The 21,660-nt window shown below is 38.7% G+C and overlaps 5 protein-coding genes across 9 annotated transcripts; 2 read left to right on the forward strand and 3 right to left on the reverse strand.

Moving 5' to 3' along the window:
- Positions 1–1,000: 1,000 nt before the first annotated feature.
- LOC129797046 (40S ribosomal protein S3a) lies at positions 1,001–2,035 on the reverse strand. Its single transcript, XM_055839295.1, has 2 exons — positions 1,595–2,035; positions 1,001–1,522 (listed from the first exon to the last, which is right to left on the reverse strand). Exons 1-2 carry the CDS (start codon positions 1,933–1,935, stop codon positions 1,060–1,062), a joined length of 804 nt encoding a protein of 267 aa, XP_055695270.1. The 5' UTR covers positions 1,936–2,035; the 3' UTR covers positions 1,001–1,059.
- Positions 2,036–2,127: 92 nt separating this feature from the next.
- LOC129797063 (mitochondrial import inner membrane translocase subunit TIM14) lies at positions 2,128–2,714 on the reverse strand. The gene is made up of 2 exons (XM_055839320.1): positions 2,599–2,714; positions 2,128–2,525 (listed from the first exon to the last, which is right to left on the reverse strand). Exons 1-2 carry the CDS (start codon positions 2,599–2,601, stop codon positions 2,169–2,171), a joined length of 360 nt encoding a protein of 119 aa, XP_055695295.1. The 5' UTR covers positions 2,602–2,714; the 3' UTR covers positions 2,128–2,168.
- LOC129797013 (uncharacterized) lies at positions 2,692–4,937 on the forward strand. Its single transcript, XM_055839240.1, has 3 exons — positions 2,692–3,407; positions 3,467–3,593; positions 3,658–4,937. The coding sequence occupies exons 1-3, from the start codon at positions 3,150–3,152 to the stop codon at positions 4,845–4,847; spliced, it is 1,575 nt and encodes a 524-aa protein (XP_055695215.1). The 5' UTR covers positions 2,692–3,149; the 3' UTR covers positions 4,848–4,937.
- LOC129796987 (zinc finger protein 271-like) lies at positions 4,859–8,849 on the reverse strand. Of its 3 annotated transcripts, XM_055839187.1 has the most exons (6): positions 8,509–8,844; positions 7,787–8,445; positions 6,825–7,724; positions 6,465–6,751; positions 5,976–6,398; positions 4,859–5,909 (listed from the first exon to the last, which is right to left on the reverse strand). In XM_055839187.1, exons 1-6 carry the CDS (start codon positions 8,656–8,658, stop codon positions 5,770–5,772), a joined length of 2,559 nt encoding a protein of 852 aa, XP_055695162.1. In that variant the 5' UTR covers positions 8,659–8,844; the 3' UTR covers positions 4,859–5,769. The 3 variants fall into 3 exon arrangements, with proteins under 3 accessions (XP_055695162.1, XP_055695161.1, XP_055695160.1); XM_055839186.1 differs by having other exon boundaries at positions 4,859–6,398; positions 6,825–7,721; positions 8,509–8,849; XM_055839185.1 differs by having other exon boundaries at positions 4,859–6,398.
- A 42-nt stretch (positions 8,850–8,891) lies between these two features.
- Positions 8,892–20,342, forward strand: LOC129796975 (uncharacterized). Of its 3 annotated transcripts, none has more exons than XM_055839155.1 (9): positions 8,892–9,318; positions 11,794–12,093; positions 12,206–12,401; positions 13,680–14,001; positions 14,176–14,478; positions 15,669–16,541; positions 16,747–18,011; positions 18,084–18,354; positions 18,423–20,342. In XM_055839155.1, exons 2-9 carry the CDS (start codon positions 11,877–11,879, stop codon positions 18,783–18,785), a joined length of 3,810 nt encoding a protein of 1,269 aa, XP_055695130.1. In that variant the 5' UTR covers positions 8,892–9,318; positions 11,794–11,876; the 3' UTR covers positions 18,786–20,342. The 3 variants fall into 3 exon arrangements, with proteins under 3 accessions (XP_055695130.1, XP_055695131.1, XP_055695128.1); XM_055839156.1 differs by lacking the exon at positions 8,892–9,318 and adding an exon at positions 11,373–11,593; XM_055839153.1 differs by lacking the exon at positions 8,892–9,318 and adding an exon at positions 11,373–11,533.
- The last annotated feature ends 1,318 nt before the right edge of the window (positions 20,343–21,660 follow it).

The following is a 21,660-nucleotide window of genomic DNA, read 5'->3' on the forward strand; positions in this document are numbered from 1 at the left end:
TTTTTTGCTTTTAGTTTTTAAATAATTTATTTTTTAAAAAAGAATCTCTTAAACATTGATTTTTGATGGATCAATTCCCAAGCTGCTGATGGACGGCATTAGTCAGAAGCCTGAAATGAAGACGGAAAAATGTTTAAGATCGTCTCATGATCGCAAGGAATGTGAAAAATTCCACGAAATCTGCATCAGACATGTCTTTTTCAACATTTCTTTTTTTTTGTTCAGAGACGAAAAATAAGAGACATCATAATTTGCACGAAGAGAACGATTAAATCGCAACAATTGACAACTCACCTAAAGAATTTCTCTGTGGTTCCTTTCGCCAAATTCACCGTAAAGTTCCTCAAAGTGTACCCACCGCATTGCCCCCTGTAAAGATCGGAGAATTCTGTGAATTTTCAGCCACTCTTTTAAGCATTCCTCATACAATTTACTGAGAGATTTTTCAGAAATTAATTTATAAATAACATATTTGATTTCATGTATGTATCATCGAGCTGGGTTTATGTTATAGATCATCATTTTGACTCTTTTTCTTTAAAAAAATTAACAATTTAACTAGAAATCAAACTCACCTTAATTTGCAATCATTTTTTCTGCACCAATTGATCTCTGTAAAGAATATAAGAAAAGAAAATTGTTAAAATTCAATTTTTAAGAGACAATTATTTTCTTTTTTTTAAAAAGTATTTCAGATTTATTGAAAATTTTTAAAGATTATTTTCATGTATGTTTCAAAGTGAGCTGAGTTATAAAATCATCATAAAAAATCATGTTGAACACAATGATAAAGGACTTAATGATCCTCAAAAGAGGATCAATCATTTTATTTATCAGTGTTAAATTAAGGGAAAAAATTAGCCAAAATACTCACATTTCAGTAAAGAGGTGAAAGGGCAAAGGTTGAGGGCTGAATTGAACCTGGAAGTAAAGAATATTAGCCAAAAAAGAGAATTGATACATTTACCTAAATCCTGAAGGAGTAAAGAAAGATTCGAAGTGTCTCTCAAGTTGTTTATTTTGCCACCAAAAATCTAACACATGACATTGTGTTGAAATTTAGACTGAAGCCTGAACTGGTGGCTCATAACCCTCGGGCCTGTCGACCTTGGCGCCCTCAGCTACAGCTCCCTCAGTGCCCTTGCCGCCGCCATCTCCGTGCAGCTCCAGCAACTTTGACAGATCAAAACGTGTCTTCTTGAGCACCTTCACCTTCCTGATGTAGACATCGTGGAGGGGGTAGATGCCCTGGCAGGACTTCTCAATGTCCTTGGCGATGGAGTCAGGGAGGAGTTTGTTGACCACCTCCTTGAGATCGCAGCTGGCTACGTCGCGTGTAATAATGTCACACATCTTCTTGCGGATAGCTTTCACCTGGGAATGCTGGGCGTAGCACGTCTTACGCTGCGATAGCGAATCCTTGGACGTGAAGCCGATGCAGAAGACACGGAGAACGTAGCCATCAGTTGTCCTCACGTCAATATTGGCCTCAATCAGGGTTTGCCACTTCTTCACCATCGACCTGTTTTCCGGGGAAGAAGCGAAAACGGCATGAGATGCGAGGTTATGTTAGACAACAAAGCTATCTCCTCACCTCAGTTTGTCCGTCGTGAGGTCCATTCCGTGGAAATTGGTGAGGACATTGTTGCCCTGAACCTCCTCGGCGATGAGCCTGAACTTGCGGTAGGAACGCTCGGCATCGTTGTCGTTTTGCAAATCAGCCAGAGACACTTCGAACACGCGGTTCTTGAGACCCTCGGAAGCGATACGGGTGCCCTGTGTGCGGTTCACGAGGGTCTTCCCGATGTTCCGCGTAGCGAACATGTTGGGGGCTTTCACATCGTACCAATCTTTGCGCGAAAAAGGGTCCACAACCTTCTTTTTGGATCCCTTTTTGCCACCTTTCGAAATTGCTTTACTTTTACCGACCGCCATTGCGAATGAAAAGACCGGAAGGCCCACTGACAGCTACTTTGACACAAAAATCGTCAGCATAACCCTTCAAATAATTTTCCGCATGGAATGTCTTGTGATTTTCCATGGATAAACAGCGCCAAAAAAACTCCCGCGGATATTTTTGCAACTATTTCTTAGAGAATTTTCCGGCAAAATTGAAAATCACAAAAATCCCTAATTATTTTTTTTATTTACAACAAAACACTCTAAAATTACTTATTCGTTTTATCTAAGAGGTCCTTGGCTTCATTAATTTTTGCCGCAATATACGGCGAACCTCCTCGATCTGGATGATTCAGGAGCATTATTCTTTTATGAGCGTCTGATATTTTGGTTTTTGACGCAGTTGGACTGACTCCAAGAATCAGGGAAGCTTCTCGTTTGGTCATCTTGGGATCAAAGCCACCTTTGTAGTATTTTGCATTGGCCAGGGATTCAGCATCGAATTTTGGGAGTGATTTTAGCGCCTCATTCATTCTCTGACTCATATTTGGGACTCTTCTCAGGAGGAATCTTCCAGCATACCCAACGGCAGCTAATCCTACGCCAGCTAGGATCAATGAGGATGCCTTGAGGGGGAGAAATAGACATTATTTAGCGATATCGCTTGAAGATATTCCGGATATTCCAGATGCTCCTTACCATTTTTCGAGGTTATTCCTTTTTGAGGCAAAGAAAATTGCAATTTGAAGAATTTTAAATGATTTCTCGTGATATTTTCTATTTAACTAGTAAGTTTTCGTGGAATAACAACATTTAGAACGATTTTCAAAGGCAATTTTTACTTTTATTACGCAAAATCCTCCATCGTGTTATGACAATTTTTCAACACTTGATCGATTCATTTTCACAACTATAGTAATTGATTGAATTTAATTTAGTTTGTATTTAAAAGGATTAAGTAATTTAATTAAATAATCGCAAGATTTCCAAAAAAAAAAACGGTTTTTATAGTAAATTATTTTTTTCAATTGTTGTGATTTTTAGTGTATGCAAAAGATTGTAAGGAAGAAGGACAAACAGGACAAATGGTTTTCATAAAAATCTCAGGTTCTGGGATGTAAATAGGTTTACCACAACTTTATCCAAAGAGATCTGTCAAATTTTATCCAAGCCGCAAAACACGTGCGAGCTCCGAGGAAAACCAAACAAAGTTCTTTCTTTGGAAGAAAATTGTAAATAAAAGTGCTAAAATGTCGAAAATTGACCGAGAAATTGGTAGTGATTGTGGTAGCAATCACACGGAAGAAAACTGCTATGGGAGTGATGGAGATTGTTCAGATGGATGGGAAGAAATGGAGGAGAATGAAGAAGAGAGTCTTCAGTGTTTATTTTGTGATGATACCTTCAAAACTGGGGAAGAAGCGATAGAACACCTTCGAGATGGCCACAATTTGGATGTCCTGCATCTCCAGGAGAAGTATTCAATGGATCAGTACTCATACATTAAAGTAAAATTCAATTTTCAAAGTATTTTTGGGAGGAAGTGACTAAATGAACTTCTTTCCAGATGATCAATTTCATCCTTGCGGAAAAGCTACGACCGGAAGATGTTGGATCTAGTGTAGAATGCCCATGGTCAGATGAAAAATACCTTCGTCCTGTGGATGAAAAAATGCAAAATTGGTTGATTTTTGGTGAGAAATTTTTGTAGAAAAATTCATGAAAGAAATCAAAACTTAAATTCATTTTCTTTTGTAGATTTTGAAGATTACGCGGAAGAAATCTCCAGGAAAAAACAAAAGGATTCCGCGAAAATGAACAATGAAAATGTTACGATTAGTCATTCGGAATTGACACACCTGCAGAATGCCCTTAAAGAAGCTTTGAAGCGGAATGAGGAGCTTGAATTCCATAACAAAAGAGCCCAGAAAGCCATTGAGAACCTTCTGAAAAATCCGCTCGATGAGGAAGAAGAGAAGGGCACAGTGTCTGCAAAAACCCCCAGAGACGATGAATCCTATTTCACGTCGTACTCCCACTATGCAATCCATCAGGAAATGCTATGCGATGAAGTTAGGACGCTTAGTTATAGGGATGCCATTGAGAAGAATTCCTCCGCAATCCGGGATAAAGTAGTGCTGGATTTGGGATGTGGTACGGGGATCTTGTCCCTTTTCGCATCTCGTGCTGGTGCAAAGCAAGTAATTTCCGTTGATCAGTCGGAAATTATCTTTCAAGCAATGGACATTGCTAGACGAAATGGTTTTAAGGATATAAAATTCCTCAAGGGACGAATTGAGGAGGTTGCTCTCAAGGAGAAAGTAGATGTGATTGTTTCCGAATGGATGGGGTATTTCCTTCTGTTTGAGGGAATGCTGGACAGTGTGATCTATGCACGTGATCACTATCTCGCACAAGGCGGTATCCTCCTTCCAAATCGTTGCACGATTAGTCTTGTTGGCTCCGGAGATATAGAGCGTCATCGAGAGCGCATTAGTTTCTGGGAGGAGGTCTATGGCTTTGATATGTCCTCAATGAAGGATGACGTACTGCGGGAGGCAAGTGTTGAGGTCTGCCCACCGGAAAGTATCCTCACGGAACCAAATACAATTGCTGACTTCAATCTTATGACTGTGGACACCAATTGCTACTCCTTCTCGTACAACTTCAACCTCCGGATCCTCCGAAGTGGATCCATGACGTCCCTTGTTGGGTACTTTGATACATTCTTCGATCTTCCCACGTGTCCAGTGAAATTCTCAACAGGACCTCATGCAACGCCCACACATTGGAAGCAGGTTATCTTCTTCCTGCCCACACCACTACCCGTCACATCAGGAGACACAATTTCCGGAACATTCAAGTGCCAACGGAATCCCCAATGTACCCGTTCGTTGCTCATTAACATCCACCTCCAGGATCAGGAGCTTCAATATGATTTTATGTAAGAGACAGACTATTTTATTTTTTTTCTAAAATAGATTTGTGATGCTCTTTATTATTTTTTGAATATAATTACACAAATTTTATACAACGAGGATGCCATTTTTTTAAACTTTCAAAATGGTCTTTTGAGGGACTTAAATCTACATTATAATCATCATCCTTAAGAAATAGTCAATGCTCTCTAGAAACTACAGGCTGCCTACCAGCTCTCCCATCTGCCACATATGGGAATTCTTGAGTGTCTCATCAGGAGCACAAATAAAATTCGAGTGGCGTCATGATCTTTTCGAGGAAACTCAACGATTAAAGGTTGTTACCAGAAAAGAATCAGAAAGCACCAAAGAGACTTCCTTTTAACACTTTAAAAGAGACTGGTTGATATAAATTTACCCAAAAATGTAAACAATGACGTCACCATTGTTTTTCGCGTGTTTCAATGCATGAAACATGAGCGTAAATGTTTCGTACTTTGGGCAAATTTTGCAGATCTTTCCAGTAAAAAATGGAAAATCTTTGTTTTGCGAAATCTCTTATTCTTTTGTATTTCTTTCCTCAAATTAAGGTTTTCTCATACAGAAACGAGTAAACTCCTATACGCTTTATTCATGGAATTTTTAAGACTACAAAATTTTAATCACATTCCATTTAAATTACCTCTGTTGGAATTTTAAAAAATGAAATGAATGTATTTTAATAGAATATTTTACATACAAATTATGTATTGCTAAATTATCACCTCTAAAAAACTAAAAAGAAGATTTGGAATCTTCTAATAAAATTACATAAAAAATGGGAAATTTTACGGATTTAAAGAAAAAGGAAAAGTATAAATGATGAAACACTCACAGAAATACCCAAATTTCGATAAAATATACCTGCATGTTGATTCTTTTACTGGATCTATCCGATGATCTATCGCTTGGATCAGTTGTATCCTTGTTGATTTGGCTGCTGTTGCTGCTGCTGCTGCGTATCAGTTGTTTGCTGCTGCATTTGGTAGTGAGGCATCGACAGGAGTGAGGTGACTTCAAAGCTGGAGAATATCTGCCCATTTGCGCCATACCCTGCGGAATTAACGTGTATTCTAGCAATGGTTGGATTGAGGGGACTTGATGCACGATTTTGCGTACTTTGCGTCAAGGCATTCACCGGAATGACAATGGCTTCATTTTGAACTTTCTCCGTCTTTATGTTTGCCAGCGTTGTGACTTGCGTTGACGGCGAAATGATGAGCGTTGTAGGCTGTGGCTGTTGCTGCTGCTGCTGCTCCGGTTGTGTGGCAGGAGGAATTCCAATGCGATTGACCCGATTGGCATTTGTAAAGCGATTGGGATTGTTTACGCTGATGCTGGAGAAGGGTGTTGGTTGGTTCACCTCTTCGTAGTGTCCCTGCATGCGTCGATGAGCTGCTAAGGCTGTACCCTGTATAAAGCGATCACCACAAATACCACAGACGTATGGCTTGTCCCCCGTGTGCCTTCTTATGTGGAGCGTTAAATCATTTGACTGCGTGAATGCACGATCGCAGTACGTGCATTTATATGGACGAACACCTGTGAAGAGAAGAATTGTGAAAAGTTTTGCATAAAGTCACTGCTTTTAGGAGAGAGAGAACGTACCTGTATGGATGCGCATGTGACGAACAAGCTTATTCGATCGGGAGAAACCTTTCCCACAGATCGTACAGAGGCAGGGCTTCTCTCCCGTGTGTGTTCGACGATGACACTGAAGATCAGACGATCGTGGGAATCCCTTATCGCAGAGATCACATCGGTATGGCTTCTCACCCGTATGTCTCCTCATGTGAACAATGAGATTCGATGAATTGGAGAAACTACGTCCACAGTAGACACATAAATGCTTATCTGTGTCCTCTTTAATGTCCTTGTGAACTCTCATATGTGACCTATTCAAATGAAAAGTTTTAAAATTAGTAGATTTGCTTCCACATCAAAGGAAAAAGCCTCAAAAAAATTTACCTAAGATTGTCCTTTCGATTGAACTTCTTCTGACACACTGTACATTCGAATTTCTTCTCAGACGGCATGTGTATCTTCACGTGACGATCCAGATGCTCCTGCCTGTAGAAGGCCTTACTGCAGATGGAGCACGGGAAGGACTTCTCTCTTGGCTTTCCCTTTGCAATCTTATCGCGTCTCCCCTTGGCCACAAGTGTGCGATTTGCATGAAAATTTTGATGATGCTTCTCATGGCTATTTTCCCACATGAATTTGATTTTGCAAATACGGCAAAAGTACATTTTCTCCTTGTTCTGGCACTGCAATCGCGTGTGCTTTGCCAGGAGGGCATCATTGGGAAACACACGAGTGCATTGGGGGCACTTTGCCGTGAAATCCGACTCAATGTGATCGAGACGCATATGCGCGAGGATTTTGTACAGTCGATCGAAGACCTGCTGACACGCTGAGCACTGATGGTGCCTCCGATCGCCGGAGAGGAAGTCCTCAGTACCCGATTCGCTGGAATCCGAGTCGGACAGCTCAAATTCATGGCCATTGTTGTTGGTTATTTGATAGAAACGCGTTGAATTCCCCATACAAATCTCATTCATTACGTAGTTTATGAGACTCTCATTGGTCTCCATGTCGGGCATGATCTTTGTATTATCGAATAAGTAGCACTTGGTTGTGAGATTTACATCCGCGAAGGAGTCCAAGCATTTGTGTTTGTTCAAATGATTCCGCAGCTGGCAGATTTTACTGAATGTAACATCGCAAATTCGACACAGGGCCACCACACCCTCTGGAGAGTACTCCTGTATCATCTGGTACACTTTATTCTGCTTCTCTTCCTCATCCTTCAAGTTGGACAGCTGATTGCGCACCTCGATGTCTTTTAGCGATGGACGGCCTCGTCTTCTAAAAACACAAAAAAATATCCCATCAAAATAAATCTCATCAAAAAGGAATCTTTTACTCACTTTTGCTTCTTGTGTGTCTGCAGATGAGCTTTGAGAGCTTCAACATTTGGAAATTTCTTTTCGCACTGCGAGCAAGCTTCCTTATCAGCTTTTGATTCCTCCTCTACTTGCTCTTCCTGCTCTGTGGTCAGTCTCTTTGCCTGGGTTTTCATTCTAAACTGAGTCCTGCACGCCCGACACTGCTTTACCTTGTGACGAGTGTGGGTACTCTCAATATGTCCCTTCAATTCACCCACATCCGCATATTCCTCATTGCAAACATGACACACCATCACTGTACTACCCTCCTCTTGACTCTTTTCCTCACTCTCCTTGTCAAATTGTGGCTTGAGGTCTTCATCCGTCTCCAGATACTCAATAACTTCCTCTCCTGCAACACCATCATCCATATCCACACCAAAAGACACATCCGGCTCAATAGAGAGGGTAAATTCCACATTCTGAAACTCCTGATCGGGTTTCAAGTCCAAGATTGAGTTAGTTTCCAGGGCGTTTTGATGGATTTCACTTGCTTTGAATCTTTCAGGGAATTTGTGCACCATGTACATCCGGAGGGAAGCATCATTCTCCTCCGTTCGTTTCCTGAAGGCATACGCGCTCTGCACCTGCACTTTGCACATCCCACACATCTGATTGGGCATCCCATCGTTCTCCTGGATCTGTAAGGAAGCACGTAGATGGTGCAAAAGACACAGGATGTGATCAAAACCTTCCCAACAAACCTGAATCTCCGCACAGGCCATAATAATTTCCGTGAATGTTTGACCATTTTCATCGGAAAATATCGAGCGCACATCTTCGTCTTCCTTGAGGCAGAGGCGACAGAGTTTGTCCAGATTGTACTCCGGAACCACTCCACCCACAACATCCATTCCAAATGGATTTTTTATTAAAAAAAAAACAACAGAAATTTTGGATTTTCTTGGTGAATTTTCTGGGATGATTTGACGCCGCTGCTAATGGTTATGGGGATTCCGAAATGAAATCAATCATAAAAAGAAGAAGAATTGCTAATGTCGATGAAATGAGAAATGTCGACGAATTCTTCATGATGGAAAAAATGATGTTTTTCACCCTTTTTGACTATTTTAGCCACAAAAATGCCTTTTTTTCACATTTCACTGCATTTTGACTGCTAAAAAATCAATCGTGGTACAACAATGAAGGATTAGATAATTTTTAAAGGGTTTCTCGCTGGTTGAAACAGCAAATGTCGTATATAAAGGGATTTGGACAGCAGATACGATAAGTGCTATTGCAACCAGCGTTCTTTCCTTCCACCAAAAAGAAAATACACAAAAATTGTTCGCTCTTCTTTTTTTACAAAATTCCTGCGTTCCCTCAATATGTAGCATAAATTTTATCATTTTAAAAGCATTTCGCAACGATAGGAAAAGAGTGTAAAAGTTATCAGTTCAGTGTTTATTGTGTAAACACCAAAAATTCCATTGCAATTTGTACGCACAAAAAACGACGAAGAGAAAGAAAAGAATGCTTGAGTGCCAGAAAAGAACAATTATTGGCCTAAAATGGTATGTAATTTGCTATTTGACCCACTTATTTCTAATCTACATCAAATAAGTAAGGACTTTGAGTGGGAATTTCGTGATTGGGAGGGCCCCAATTGGGGTATAATTGATTTGGGAGGTGGAGGAGGAATGCTCCATTAAGGCGAAAAAAATCTCGCCACATCTTTTTGTTGTTTTTCTAAACATTTGCATGGATGATCTCTGTATTTTCTCGGTGATTTATGAATCAAATATTTGTTCTGACACCTTTTTGCCTGGAGATTGGGATGACGAACAGCTGAATGGGACTCAAAAAGGGGAGAGACAGCTCTTGGAATTGTACCCTTTTATCGATTGTTTGCTGCCCTGCTGGCGGCCGGGAGTGTGGGGCAAGCTGGGAGGGTGGGTGCCGCAAGCCACTGAATAGGTACACACAACCAGAGGGGGATTAGAGACTACACATTGGGGAAGCTCAAAAAATGTCCAGACACTCTCAATCATCAACCATTGTGTGCCAAATGGAACGAATAAAATAATGCAAATCGACTTCTATTGGCCTCTCTACGGAACCCAAAAGAATTCCAATTCCCCCCACACACATCCCCCTACAGAGCCTCCGGAGAGGCAGGAAAAATGAGCTGTTCGTCACTTCAATCATTATTGGAGAGCTTCTCTCGTTCCCCAGAATAATCACGGATCGTGTGTGTGAATTAATTTGTAACATTTAGAGATGCATTGAAAAGTTCTCTTGAGGAGAGCATTAGTGGGACCAAGGAACTTTTATTGGAGCACCACACCACACAGGCTGAATTGAGAGAATTCTGCGATTCTCCCAAACACACGTGTTCGCCGTCGAGATGTGTTTGCCTAAGCATCTTTTTTCACATTCCCTGGAGCGCTGACTTTCCTCTTTCTTCGCATTCCTTTAATACAAACACTATATGAGCGTTAATTTTAGATCATACCACTCACAGGGCTCATCATCGATCACAGCTTTGTACGCTGCTCCCAAAATGTTCTTCTGACTGCGATTTTCCTTCCCACAGAGCTCCATCCATGCAAAAGGGAACATCAACTGAATTTTTTAATGTTTTCAGAAACGCAGAAACCTTAGAAACCCCAGAAATCAATTTTTCGTAACCGTTCTGATGATTAACATTCATGCTCATTTTTATAGCTCATTCTTCAGGAGCTATAGTTCAAGTTCTATAAAAAGAATTGTAGTGTGATGATAGCCCTAGTCTAAAACTCTAACAACCCCTGATGAAGATCAGAAGAGAGCCGAAAGCTATTGTAAAAGTTTAACAACAGTTTGCTTTGAACTATCCTACAGAAGTAATAATTTCTAATTGAAATAAATTATTTTCTTTTCTATAAAAAAAGATTTTTTTTTAAAAAAATTAATACAGTTCTTATTTGCGATGATCAGTCTAGCATATAAAACTAAGAGATCACAAAAGCCCCCACGTCTTGTTTTTGCAGTTTCTGATATTTGTAGATGTTTAAAGTATGTACTCAATTTTAGATCTTCTTGAGAACATCCATTTGAGATAGTTTTGATCAAAATCGAACAAGTAGAATAAGAGATATGACCAATTTTTTGTTAAAATTTTTGCGGCCATGTTGGCTATATTTTCCAGCTTTTGCTATCACAGAAAGATAGTCTAACATTTTAAACTCCTAGCTATTACCAGGGCTAAAATAAAACAAAAAACATTTTTTTTTAATTAAAAGGTAAAATAATAAAAAAATATATGTCAAAAAAGTCCTCTGATTGGCTAATAGATTCGGGCAAAGCAATTTTATTGGCTATCGTTATCAATCACTCACTTAACAGGATGAAATCAGGGTGGAAGGTTAATTAGAACAGAAAATTGATTGATTGGAATGCAAAAAAAATCTACTCGCTTTATTTTACTTTATGAGAAAATTCTAAAACAAACAATAGAGCTTAAAATGTTTCCAATTCATGTTACAAGAACAATGGGACTAATTTTATCCACTAGTAATACCCCCCTGGAAAGAATATAAAACACAGAGATTTTAACAAAGTCTCTCGCATAAAGCTGAGTGTGTGAAGAGAGCTCAGCTCACAGAATAATTCAGCAGTGTTTGAATTCCTCAAGATGAAAAAGGGAATTTAAAAGAGAGAGGAAATTAGTTTTACATTTTCCGGAATTTTCACACAACATTTCACCTAAAAAAGAGAGAATGTTTAAATAAAAGATTCATTTTCTGTGTGAGTTTTTTTTGTGCCTTGTGTAGTGTGAGATTTAAAGAAAATGCAGCTGCTTCGTGTGTGAGAAATTAAGTTAAATTAATATAGGCAGTGTTGAGGAGAATTTATTCTTTATGCTACTTCATCAAATATTTAAAGCAGCTGAATTGATATTACAAGACACAATGTTAAAATTGTTGATCAGAAAAAATATATTATGTGTTTTGTTCAGTATAGTGTTCTGTGCATTTTATGAATTCTTGGGGATTTTTCTTTTGCAGATTTACTGTGTGATTATGACGTGGTGACACATTTAGTTTATTGTGGGAATTTGCATACAGTTTGTTTGTGGCGGACGTGAACCATGGAGGCGTCCGGAGGAGAGACAGCAACTCTCCGTCAGAGTGGTGGTGGTCAACCGGTCGTGAGGTCAAGGCCAAACAGTTTACTAGGACCCGAGAGGGAGCCTGTGAATTTCAATGTGAGCCTCGTGGGGGCTCCACCTGAAGTGGAGCAACTTGTTGATCATATAAAACAAGTTGCTGAGCAATTTCTCTATCATTGGAAAACATTTCCAATTGGTAAGTTGACCAACATCTATTCTATCTATATACCTTTGACCATTTGTGGGCACCTTCTTCGTGGTGTAATTAATTGATTTTCCCTCTTTTTGTGTGTGCAACTTGTGTGCAGTTCTACCCAATCCGCTATGTGGGGGCAATAGCTCCTCGTCGGCATCTTCGAATGGCAATAGGAAATCACGTCCGATAAACTTACGTGATTTATTCATTGCACCACCTTTCGATGAATTGGACGCCGTGGCGGCAGATGGGAATGGTGAACCGCGTCGATTGACCAACACACAGCTGAGATCACTCCGAGAGAGAGGGTTCGTAATTACCTTAAAATACTTTTTTTTCACATAATTTTCACCCAATCAATTCCCAAATATTTTCAAACTAATGACAATAAAATTAGTCGAGAAAAAAATCATTTTTTCGCCCATATTAGAAAGAAAAATGTCCAATTAGCACCCAAAGGCAGAAATATTATTAAATATTTGTACATAATTTCATGTTAGTTTCTCACATTTATACATTTGTTCTCCCACCTAAAATAAATAAACATATTTGTTGATTGGGACAAAACAAATATCCGATTCAAATTAAAAAAGTCCGTCTCACAAAATTTATTTTATTTTATTTTAAAATCCAAATAGTTTATTGTTTCTGTTACACACACAAATTAACTTTTTTTTAAAGAAATAAAAAGTATATTTAGAGCAAAATCCTTTGTGAAATTGTATCCTTTGTACAGCAATCAAAGAAAAGAAAATGTTTAACTAACAAATGCACTCCAATATTGTAAAGCTTGCAAAAGGATAAATTTGGGAAACCGAAGAAGCTAAGTTTGGAGCAATTGGAAACGATACGCTCGACCGGGTAAATAGATTTTCTCCATCTCAAAAACAAAAAAAAGCAACAGCAAAAGAAATTGTACAAGAATGAAAAGCAGAAAAGACAAAAAAGGGGAAGGAAGGCATTGTCTTATTTTGATGTGCTATATCTTTGAGAAAAAAAATGGAAATGAGGGTCTTACGAGAGAAAGAGAAAAAGAGGAAGAGGAGACCCAGAAAAAAAATATGCATGATTGAGTGTGTAATTGTAAAATATTGTGATTTAATGGACGGGAAATGTGGTTTGAATATTATTTTCAGAGAAATTGGTAGATTTATTGTGTCTCAGTAAATTTATTCTTATATTGGAATGATTGTTAGATGTTTTTTTTCGTTCTTACACTTCTTTTCCTCCACTCTTCTGTTTCGTAGTCTTCATCTGTATACAAAATCATCTTTCTCTTCACGAATTTTTAGTTCTTTTTTTCAATATGCTACATCACTATATGTACATAATATATTATGCAAGATTATTATGAGAATTGTTTTGAAAGTTACGGAGAAACTTTAGAATTTTCAAAAAAGAATTTTAAAATGAAAAATTCTCGAGATTTTCCAAACAGTTCTCACAAAGTTTATTATATAAAAATTTCTCTTTTTTTTCTGTCATGAGTTCAATCTGAGTGGTTTCTATTGGAGAATGAACAAAATCAAAAAAAGGACAAGAAGATGCCAAAGAATAACCCACAATGGGTGTTCTCTCCATTGCAGGGAATTCGAGGTGGCAAGCTTGAATTTTCCGGGACAAGTGCATCGTTGGCGTTTGTCGCAGCTGCTGCAGAAGGGTTCTGAACGTGCACACGATTCTCTACTGAGTGATTTGGCATTGGCGGCACGTTTTATTGTGGTGACGGCTAAATCACGTCTCACGGGGCATTTTTTCAGCGTTGCCCAGGGTGCACGGGCATTCTTCGATGGCCTCATCAAGATATTGGATATGCTTGTTGGTGTCCCATCCCTCATGGCACACAATCTCGATTACAAGATTAAGGAGGAACGCTGCCGTTTCCTCGTGGCAGAACTTGTTTGCCGGGTAAATGAACGATTATCCAATTTTCTTTTGCCCCATTTTATCTGTGTGGTGTGGCTCAAATTGTTGGCTTCTTGTCTTTTTTTTTGTTGAAGTTGTCATCAATTTTTATATGACTATTTTTTCTTCAACTCTTTTCATTCTGCCTCCGCATCTTCTGCCACATATAATATACAGCCAGAATATGAAGATTGTATGGATTCCCTAACAGCGTATGTTAGGCATCAATTGAGACGAGCAACAATGGAGAAATTTGAAGTGGAATGTGACACAAATGCACAACCAATTCCATATCTCTTCCTCACGCCCAAGGGTCAAGAGATTGATTTGAGGCTGTTCTCTCGGGATATTATGAGGAAAGCACTGCCAATATTGATTGGTATACTCGAGAGGGAGACAAGAGGGTGGTTTCTTCACTTTCGCGAGCGCCTCATTGCTGAGATGCGAGAAAAGAAGATGCCCGATGAGGAGATTGAAGAGGTAATTATTCTTTTTTCTTTTAAATTCTTCAAATTTTTAATTATTTCGATAAGAATGAAATAGGAGCGTAAAGAGAAATTTATTCAAAATTAGAAATTTAGAATCTGTAAACGGCTGTTACATTCAAATATGTGGATTTTGACAAGTTGTGTCATAACAATTGACGTTTCTAACGTTTGACGTTTCTTTTTTGTCGCCTAATTATTTTTCTAAATTTAACATTTCAATTAATTGACTTTTCTTTTTTTATGCGAAGTTCTTGTTTGAACGTTTCGTTTATTTTCTAACGTTACGATTAATTTCCATCATTTCTTTTTTAAAGACTGACGTTTCCTTTCTTTGAAGTTTCTTCTCTGATATTTGATTTCCTTCATAATGACTTCAGGGATATTCAAACGGTTAATGTGAAACGATTCTTGTTTAACGTTTGACGTTATCTTGCTTTCACTTGATGTGTAAAGAAAAGTTTATCTTTTTATGTTTTATATACCATTTGACGTTTATTTTTTACACCGTTAGACGTTTGTTTTGGAAGTTTTAAAGTTCTTCAGTAAGCTTTTGAAATTTATTTTCTGTCGCTTGACGTTTAAAGAAGAAAAATCTAGAATTTGACGTTTTTAATTATGATTTTCAACACTCACTTCCTAACGATTGACGTTCCTTTTCAAATTGCTTATATTATTTTCCTTCATTTAACATTTCTTTCTTTTGAAGTTCCTTTCTGAACGTTTCGTTTCTTTCGCTTGATGTTTCTCTTCTAACGTTTGACGATTTTTTTATTTTCTAAAGTCTGACGTTTTTCTTTCTTTTGACGTTAATTTCCCAACATTTGACATTTCTCCTACAACTTTTTCATATTTTGACGTTTAAAAAATAGGTAATTTTTATTTTTTTTTTAAAATTATCAACCTCGAACTGTTTGAGATTCTTATGGTGTTACACGCCCAAATACTCTACCAGACTACACCACTAGAATGCAAGACAAATAAAAGTCTTATGGCTCTGGCATTTAATGCAAATACATTTTTTTATTTGCCTTGTCAATAGAAAAACAATTTAAAGAATGCAAATAAAACAAATTTTGTTTGCAAAAAGAAGTCATAAAAAATGTGCAATAAAATGCACGCTGATAGAGCTGATAGATTAGAAATTATTTCAAGTTATATTTGTTTTTTTTTCCTTTTGTGCAGGAGGTAAATGAGGCCGTAATGAAGGAATACCTGCAGCGTGTTTACAGTTCAATTCTCTCCAATACGGACTTGGAAGTTTTGGGTGCGGGTATACCGCAGCTGTTGGTGCAGCAAGCTCAATCGGTGGTGATTATGCATAAGGCCGTGGAGAAGATTCAGCGTGAATTGAAGCATTGTCGCGAGGAGCAGCAGAAGAATCTCACGGAAACACATCCAGTACTGTCTCGCGTGGCACCGTGGCTTCGATCGCGTCTCTCGTCGGCTGAACTGTCGAAACTCACAAAGACAACGTGGTCAGCGCACGAGGAGGCACTCAAGGGGTGCTCAAAGCACAATCTCCAGCAAACGGCGTACTTCCTTAATCGTGACATGGTGTTCATGAAGGAGCGTGAGCCAGTGCTGCTGAAGGAGTTGCGCAATGCGAAGACACCAACGAGGAATTTTCAGTGGCCCTGTCGTATTTGGTCACCGCAATCGTGGATCATTCGACGCAATTTTCAAGGACAATCGGAGGTGATACCGACGGTTATTTGTCAGCAGGCCACATCCATTGTCACCCCACGCAGTGATCCCAGTCAACCGGTGTTCCTCGTGGAGAAGGAGGTGAATCGCACAACAAGTACCCGATGGCCACTGTGGCGCCTTCTCAATCTCATTCAGCGTACTTGGTGCTGGACGTGGAATATGATGTTCCTCCTGGGTATTGTTGTACCGTGGTGTAGTCCACTGGGATTGCGTGCGTTGTTCTGCATGAAGCCATTTATGCACGATTTGGAGTTATCGCAAATTAATGGGACACTCTTCCCACGAAAGACCAGCATTACCCAAACAATGGCATCTCGCCTCGTGGAACTCTGGAGACACATATCAAAAGTATGTTCAACTAAAATGTGATATTTTGTATGATTCTAATCTATCTAATGATTTTTCATGTAGTAGCTCCTAAATTAACATAATGCCAACACATTATTCTTCCATCAGGGCCAAAAGTGTCCTTTTGTTCCAGCCACTTAAGTGCTTGTTAATTAATTAATTTCATCTTTTATTGTTTACTTAATTCTGCGCTGGCGAATAATAGGCACGAACACACTTTGAAACGGAACCGGATACCGGGTTCATTGGCAAAGGAATGACTCGGCACATGAATCGTGTGTGGAATTATGTTTTTAAAGGCTTCCTTGGAACACTGCTCATCATATTTATCTTCCCCCTACTCTGTATCACTGTCAGCCTTGCGAGTATAGTGTGTGCAATAACGGCACCTCTGTGGGTGCCTGTGGTTACGCTCCTTCTGCACCTGTACATGATGCTCATCTTCGATTTAGACTGTCCGGAAGCAACGAGAAATCGCTATGGGGTCCTCTTTGAGGCTGTCGTGTGGAATATTCTCTGTCAGGGATGTCTACAGCCTCTAATGGCTGTCTTTGTGGCAACATGCATCTGCCCACTGACGTCTGTTGTTGTTCTCTGTGTTGGATTAACACGCTACTGGCTGAGATTGCTCTGGGATTCCATGACATTCCATTTGTTCATCAAGAAGTGCGGTCGGGTGCCAGCTAGTGATAGTCTAGCTGTTCGACGGATTGCCGGTCCGGGCTTAGCGCTTGATTACTACTTCATTATAAAGCCGGAGCAAGCTCTTGCGGCATTTGAGGCAAAGATGGAGATGGAGGAATTGAATGCCTTTGAATTTGCCATTGAAGCCGTTATAATGCAACCTCAGAAGGATTTCAGTCAATTCGTAAAAGCATGCTTTGGCCCATTCTCCGCGGAACTCTCCAAGACGGGTCCCTATCGGAATTTGGAGCGAGAAAGCAATGATCTGATTGCATCGTTGAGGGAGAAATTGGAGAAGAGAAGACGTGATTTACAGACAGGCCTGACACCGGCTGTAAAGTCCAAGATTAAAATGTCCACGATGGATTTGAAGATTGCCATTCAACAGGGTGCCCATCTGCTTGAGAGATTCTACCCAGCACACATTCTTCCGCATCTATCGCTGTCAGAAGATGAATTTTGGGAGACAAAGGGTATTTCTCATGGGGATTGGGCTGGGTTGGCAGGTGTGCACTACATGGAGATCTTCAGTTTGGACTTTCTCACTCCGGTGAGTGAGACTGAAACGCAATTCAAGTTGGAACCGCATCAGCAGCTTGATCTATCGCGCTACAGTGAAATGGTACAAAATGCCAGTGATATAATGGGTGTCAATGGGCCAGATCTCTTGGGGAATGTATATGCACCACGTGGGAATATTCAAGTACATTCACCATATCTCGAAGTGTCAGCCTTCAATCCACGCTCCCGGATCACAATGAACTTCCGGAAGGCAGAAAAGCGACAGTAAGTTTACAAAATCTCTTAAATAGTAAAAGAAGAAACTTCCTAAAAGCTAAAAATAATATTTCTTTTTAGCGATAATATTCCAACGGGCTTGACCACACCAAGGGTGCGTGCTCGTCGGCAGCAGCCGGTGAATAATTCCAATCCACCGTGGAGACCGTGGAAACGAAAACACGGTGAACGAAATCCAGCTGAGAAGCTTCTTATTCCACTTCCAATCCCACATCCTGTTCATATTACCATTGCAATCCACAATAGGGATTCTGAGCAACCTATTCCGCTTGATTCTGAGCTCTGTTGGGAGATTTTGCGCGCTATTGAGGACTGCCACGGGGATTTGCAGGTAATTTATCATCAGAGGAGTTTGTGCAAAGGGAGCATTTCTCAGCTTATTTTTGTTTCTGTTTTCAGGCTGTGAGTGCAATTGCTCGCTTCCGTGGTGGTGTAGCGGATTCGAGTCTCGATTCACTGGGATCACAGACATCGGATGATACAAATGACTCCCGGGAGAGTATTGCTGCGGTCACGGGTGTGGCATTGGGTACAACGGAGACACTGCCATGTGGGAATCGAACAACAGCCATCCAGACGACACAGTCAGAAACAAATTGCTTCCACTGGACACTCAGCAATTGGGGTGCGGCTCAAGCAGCCAAACGACGCAACACTTCCGGTACCGTACGCGTTGATTTAGCCAGCCCTGAAGACATTTCCCTGGACACTGATAGTTCCAGGGCAATGTACAGTGGTGGAGCTTATGGGACGAATGTCTAAAAGTTCTGGGACTATTCCAGAAATGTGGGGTAAATACTACTAGATTATACAATACAAACATACCTAATTATATTATTATATACTTTATAAAGTAGCGGGATAAGTGGATTACTTTAAAACATTTTGAATTTCTCTCTCAATCTCTCTCTATATTTTTTTTTTAAATGTTTTTGTGTGATATTGTCTTTATAAAAGGTGAATTATTATTTTCGGTTAAAGCCATTATTATTTTTTTGATTATTATTTTTTCCAATCTCTACAAAGTTCAATTATTTTATAAGATTTAAGTGCATTTAGGTGTAATAATGTGAACTGCGCAATCCGCCCGATCAAATTTGGTTTCTTCAAATCCAAAAGAAAAAAAAATTCAGAGACTTTATTTAACAAAAAATGAAATGAAAAAATTCCCGCAATAATGAATAAAATATTTTATAGTTAAAAATACGTTGGAAAAGGTGTTGCAAAGTCTTTCTTAGATAAGAAGAAAAATCTCATTTTTTGTAAAACTCAAGAAAACAAATCAATTAGAACGAAAATTTTTACACTGATCGACAAAATTTTCCCAACTCTCTCGAATAATTAAAAAACAGTGAGGAAGGTTTTGCAACATTTTTTTTCAGGATAAATTAAAGAAAATATAGAAATAGAATAGAATAAAATAATCTATTACATACTGGATAAAATGAAAAGCAAGCTGTAGTGTTAAAATCTAGTCTAACTTGCATACAAAATGAGTAAATAGTGGATTAAAAAAAAATTATGAGATAAAAATTGAATATCAGACGATTTACAAAGTGTTTACACATCTTAGTGCTAAAAACTATTTACTTACATAAAATATATTTCATATAAAATACCTACAATTAATCTTAGAAGCATTTTTTCGTAAGATTAGCTGTAAATGAATCAACAAACAATTTACCCAACACCAAAAAATAAAATATGTAACTAAATAATTAACAAACAAACAAGAAAAAATAGAGAATAATAATCTACAATGAAAATGCAACATTGGAATCATGCTCTCTGTCTCTATTTACATTCTAAAAAAAAAACAAACAAATTATATTACATTAAAAAATATATTATATTGAAATCTTTTGAGAGTTGGTTGCAGGCAGAAAAAAATGTAGAATTTAGAAATTTCCTAGTTGAAGATGTTGAATTTAATCTCTATTGTAGAGTTTGATGCACTGATTTACGGCAAGAAAAATGCATTGATTAAAATTTTACCTGATAGTGAATTGAGGATATTTTACAAATTAAAAGTATTTAGTTGCGAATTTTGCACAATTTTCTCCTCAAAGCTAAAAAAAGATAAATTATAACATTCTCATTGCGACATTACCGTATTTTCTTTCCATATTTTCTTTCCAGAGTGCGAAAAAAAAGTAAAACAAAAGTGTTTAAATGCTAGTCAATGAAATAGTAACAAAAAAAAATGAAGGAAAAATCGTTTAATTAGGAATCTATAAAATATTTCCGTTTTTTGTAGCATTTGTGGTGAAAAAAAAAACATTGTGTTCTTTATAAAATAAAGCTTTTACTCGAAATGTATTAAATTCTTTTTTTTTGCAAGTGAACTTATGGGAAACGGCTGGGCCGATCCGAGGGAAGGAGTTTATTCGTTCGAAAATGGAATGACTCTGCCAAATAAACAACAGAGGTCAAGAAGTATCCAAACAGCTTTTCTTGATTCACTAAAATCAGATAAAAAGTTATAAACCGGTACCTATAGATTTTCTCAAAAACGCCAGCAATGACGTCATACTCCAAAGAAAAGAAAACCCGAAAAATTGCGCGGAGAAGAGAAAAAAAAATTGAAATCAACTCCAATTTTTGCACAAGAATGACTTTCTAGAGAAATTACAAGAAAATGCAAACAATGGGTGGTATTCTAGGATAGAGACACCTTTCAAGATCAAGATAAAAATCAAAATAAAGACCAAGACTGTCGGTATTCTACTTTACGACGATTTATCCAGAAAAGTAAAATCAAAATTTGCGTTATTCTACTTGTCAGTTTCTTGGTTTCAGCTTCGCGCCAAGAAAACTTTAGCGATATCTCTTTCTAACGCATTAATTTTTTCTATTGCGCTTTCTCGTTCGCTCTCGGATGACAATTGAACGAAATTTAAACACTTCATGGGAATTTCTTCCCTATTGCCATTACATCCAGGAGCCCTGATTGTATAATCTCGGCTATTATTCCCAGGCATTATTGCTCCGGGAATGGAATGAATATTGTCGGAGAGGTGCTTTCTGCCTCCAGATTATGATAATTTGGCGGTAACTGGGGGGGGGGTATGCTACTGCAAAATTTTGAATTTTTCTTAGGAATCGTGGTCACTTCTTCTTGCTATTGATGGAGTGACCTCCGGATTAAGGATCTCATCCCAGGATTGTCATATCCTGGACAATCCTGGGATGCTGGTGCAAAAATGTTTGTTTTTCTCCGGAATTGTGGTCACTTCTCATTGGTAATGATAAAGTGACCTCCGGATTGGGGATCTCATCCCCGGTTTGTCACATCCTGGACAATTAGGGGATGCTGGTGCTAAATTGTGGGTTTTTCGCCGGATTTATGGTCACTCCTGATTGGTAATGATGAAGTGACCTCCGGATTGAGGATCTCATTCCAGGATTATCAAGCCCTGGATAATCCTGGGATGCTGGTGCAAAATTGTGGTTTTTTCGCCAGAGTAGTGGTCACTCCAACATTACTAATGGGAAGTGACCATAAATCCGGCGAAAAACCCACAATTTTGCACCAGCATCCCTTAATTGTCCAGGACTTGATAATCCTGGGATGAGATCCTCAATGTGGAGGTCACTCCATCATTACCAATCAGGAATGACCACAATTCCGGCGAAA

The sequence above is a fragment of the Lutzomyia longipalpis genome, chromosome 1 (genome assembly GCF_024334085.1).
Source record: "Lutzomyia longipalpis isolate SR_M1_2022 chromosome 1, ASM2433408v1".
NCBI lineage: Eukaryota > Metazoa > Arthropoda > Insecta > Diptera > Psychodidae > Lutzomyia > Lutzomyia longipalpis.

Excerpts from the sequence above, each read along its gene's own strand:
- LOC129796987 (XM_055839185.1), bottom strand. The coding sequence starts at position 8,658 with ATGGATGTTGTGGGTGGAGTGGTTCCGGAGTACAATCTGGACAAACTC. Across the intron at positions 8,446-8,508 it reads TGGCCTGTGCGGAGATTCAG|ATCCAGGAGAACGATGGGAT; the intron begins GTTTGTTGGGAA and ends GCTTCCTTACAG. Across the intron at positions 6,752-6,824 it reads AATCGAAAGGACAATCTTAG|GTCACATATGAGAGTTCACA; the intron begins GTAAATTTTTTT and ends TCATTTGAATAG.
- LOC129797046 (XM_055839295.1), bottom strand. The coding sequence starts at position 1,935 with ATGGCGGTCGGTAAAAGTAAAGCAATTTCGAAAGGTGGCAAAAAGGGA. Across the intron at positions 1,523-1,594 it reads CTCACGACGGACAAACTGAG|GTCGATGGTGAAGAAGTGGC; the intron begins GTGAGGAGATAG and ends CCCGGAAAACAG.
- LOC129796975 (XM_055839155.1), top strand. The coding sequence starts at position 11,877 with ATGGAGGCGTCCGGAGGAGAGACAGCAACTCTCCGTCAGAGTGGTGGT. Across the intron at positions 12,402-13,679 it reads AGATCACTCCGAGAGAGAGG|GGAATTCGAGGTGGCAAGCT; the intron begins GTTCGTAATTAC and ends TCTCCATTGCAG. Across the intron at positions 16,542-16,746 it reads TCTGGAGACACATATCAAAA|GCACGAACACACTTTGAAAC; the intron begins GTATGTTCAACT and ends GGCGAATAATAG.
- LOC129797013 (XM_055839240.1), top strand. The coding sequence starts at position 3,150 with ATGTCGAAAATTGACCGAGAAATTGGTAGTGATTGTGGTAGCAATCAC. Across the intron at positions 3,408-3,466 it reads ATCAGTACTCATACATTAAA|ATGATCAATTTCATCCTTGC; the intron begins GTAAAATTCAAT and ends ACTTCTTTCCAG. Across the intron at positions 3,594-3,657 it reads GCAAAATTGGTTGATTTTTG|ATTTTGAAGATTACGCGGAA; the intron begins GTGAGAAATTTT and ends TTTCTTTTGTAG.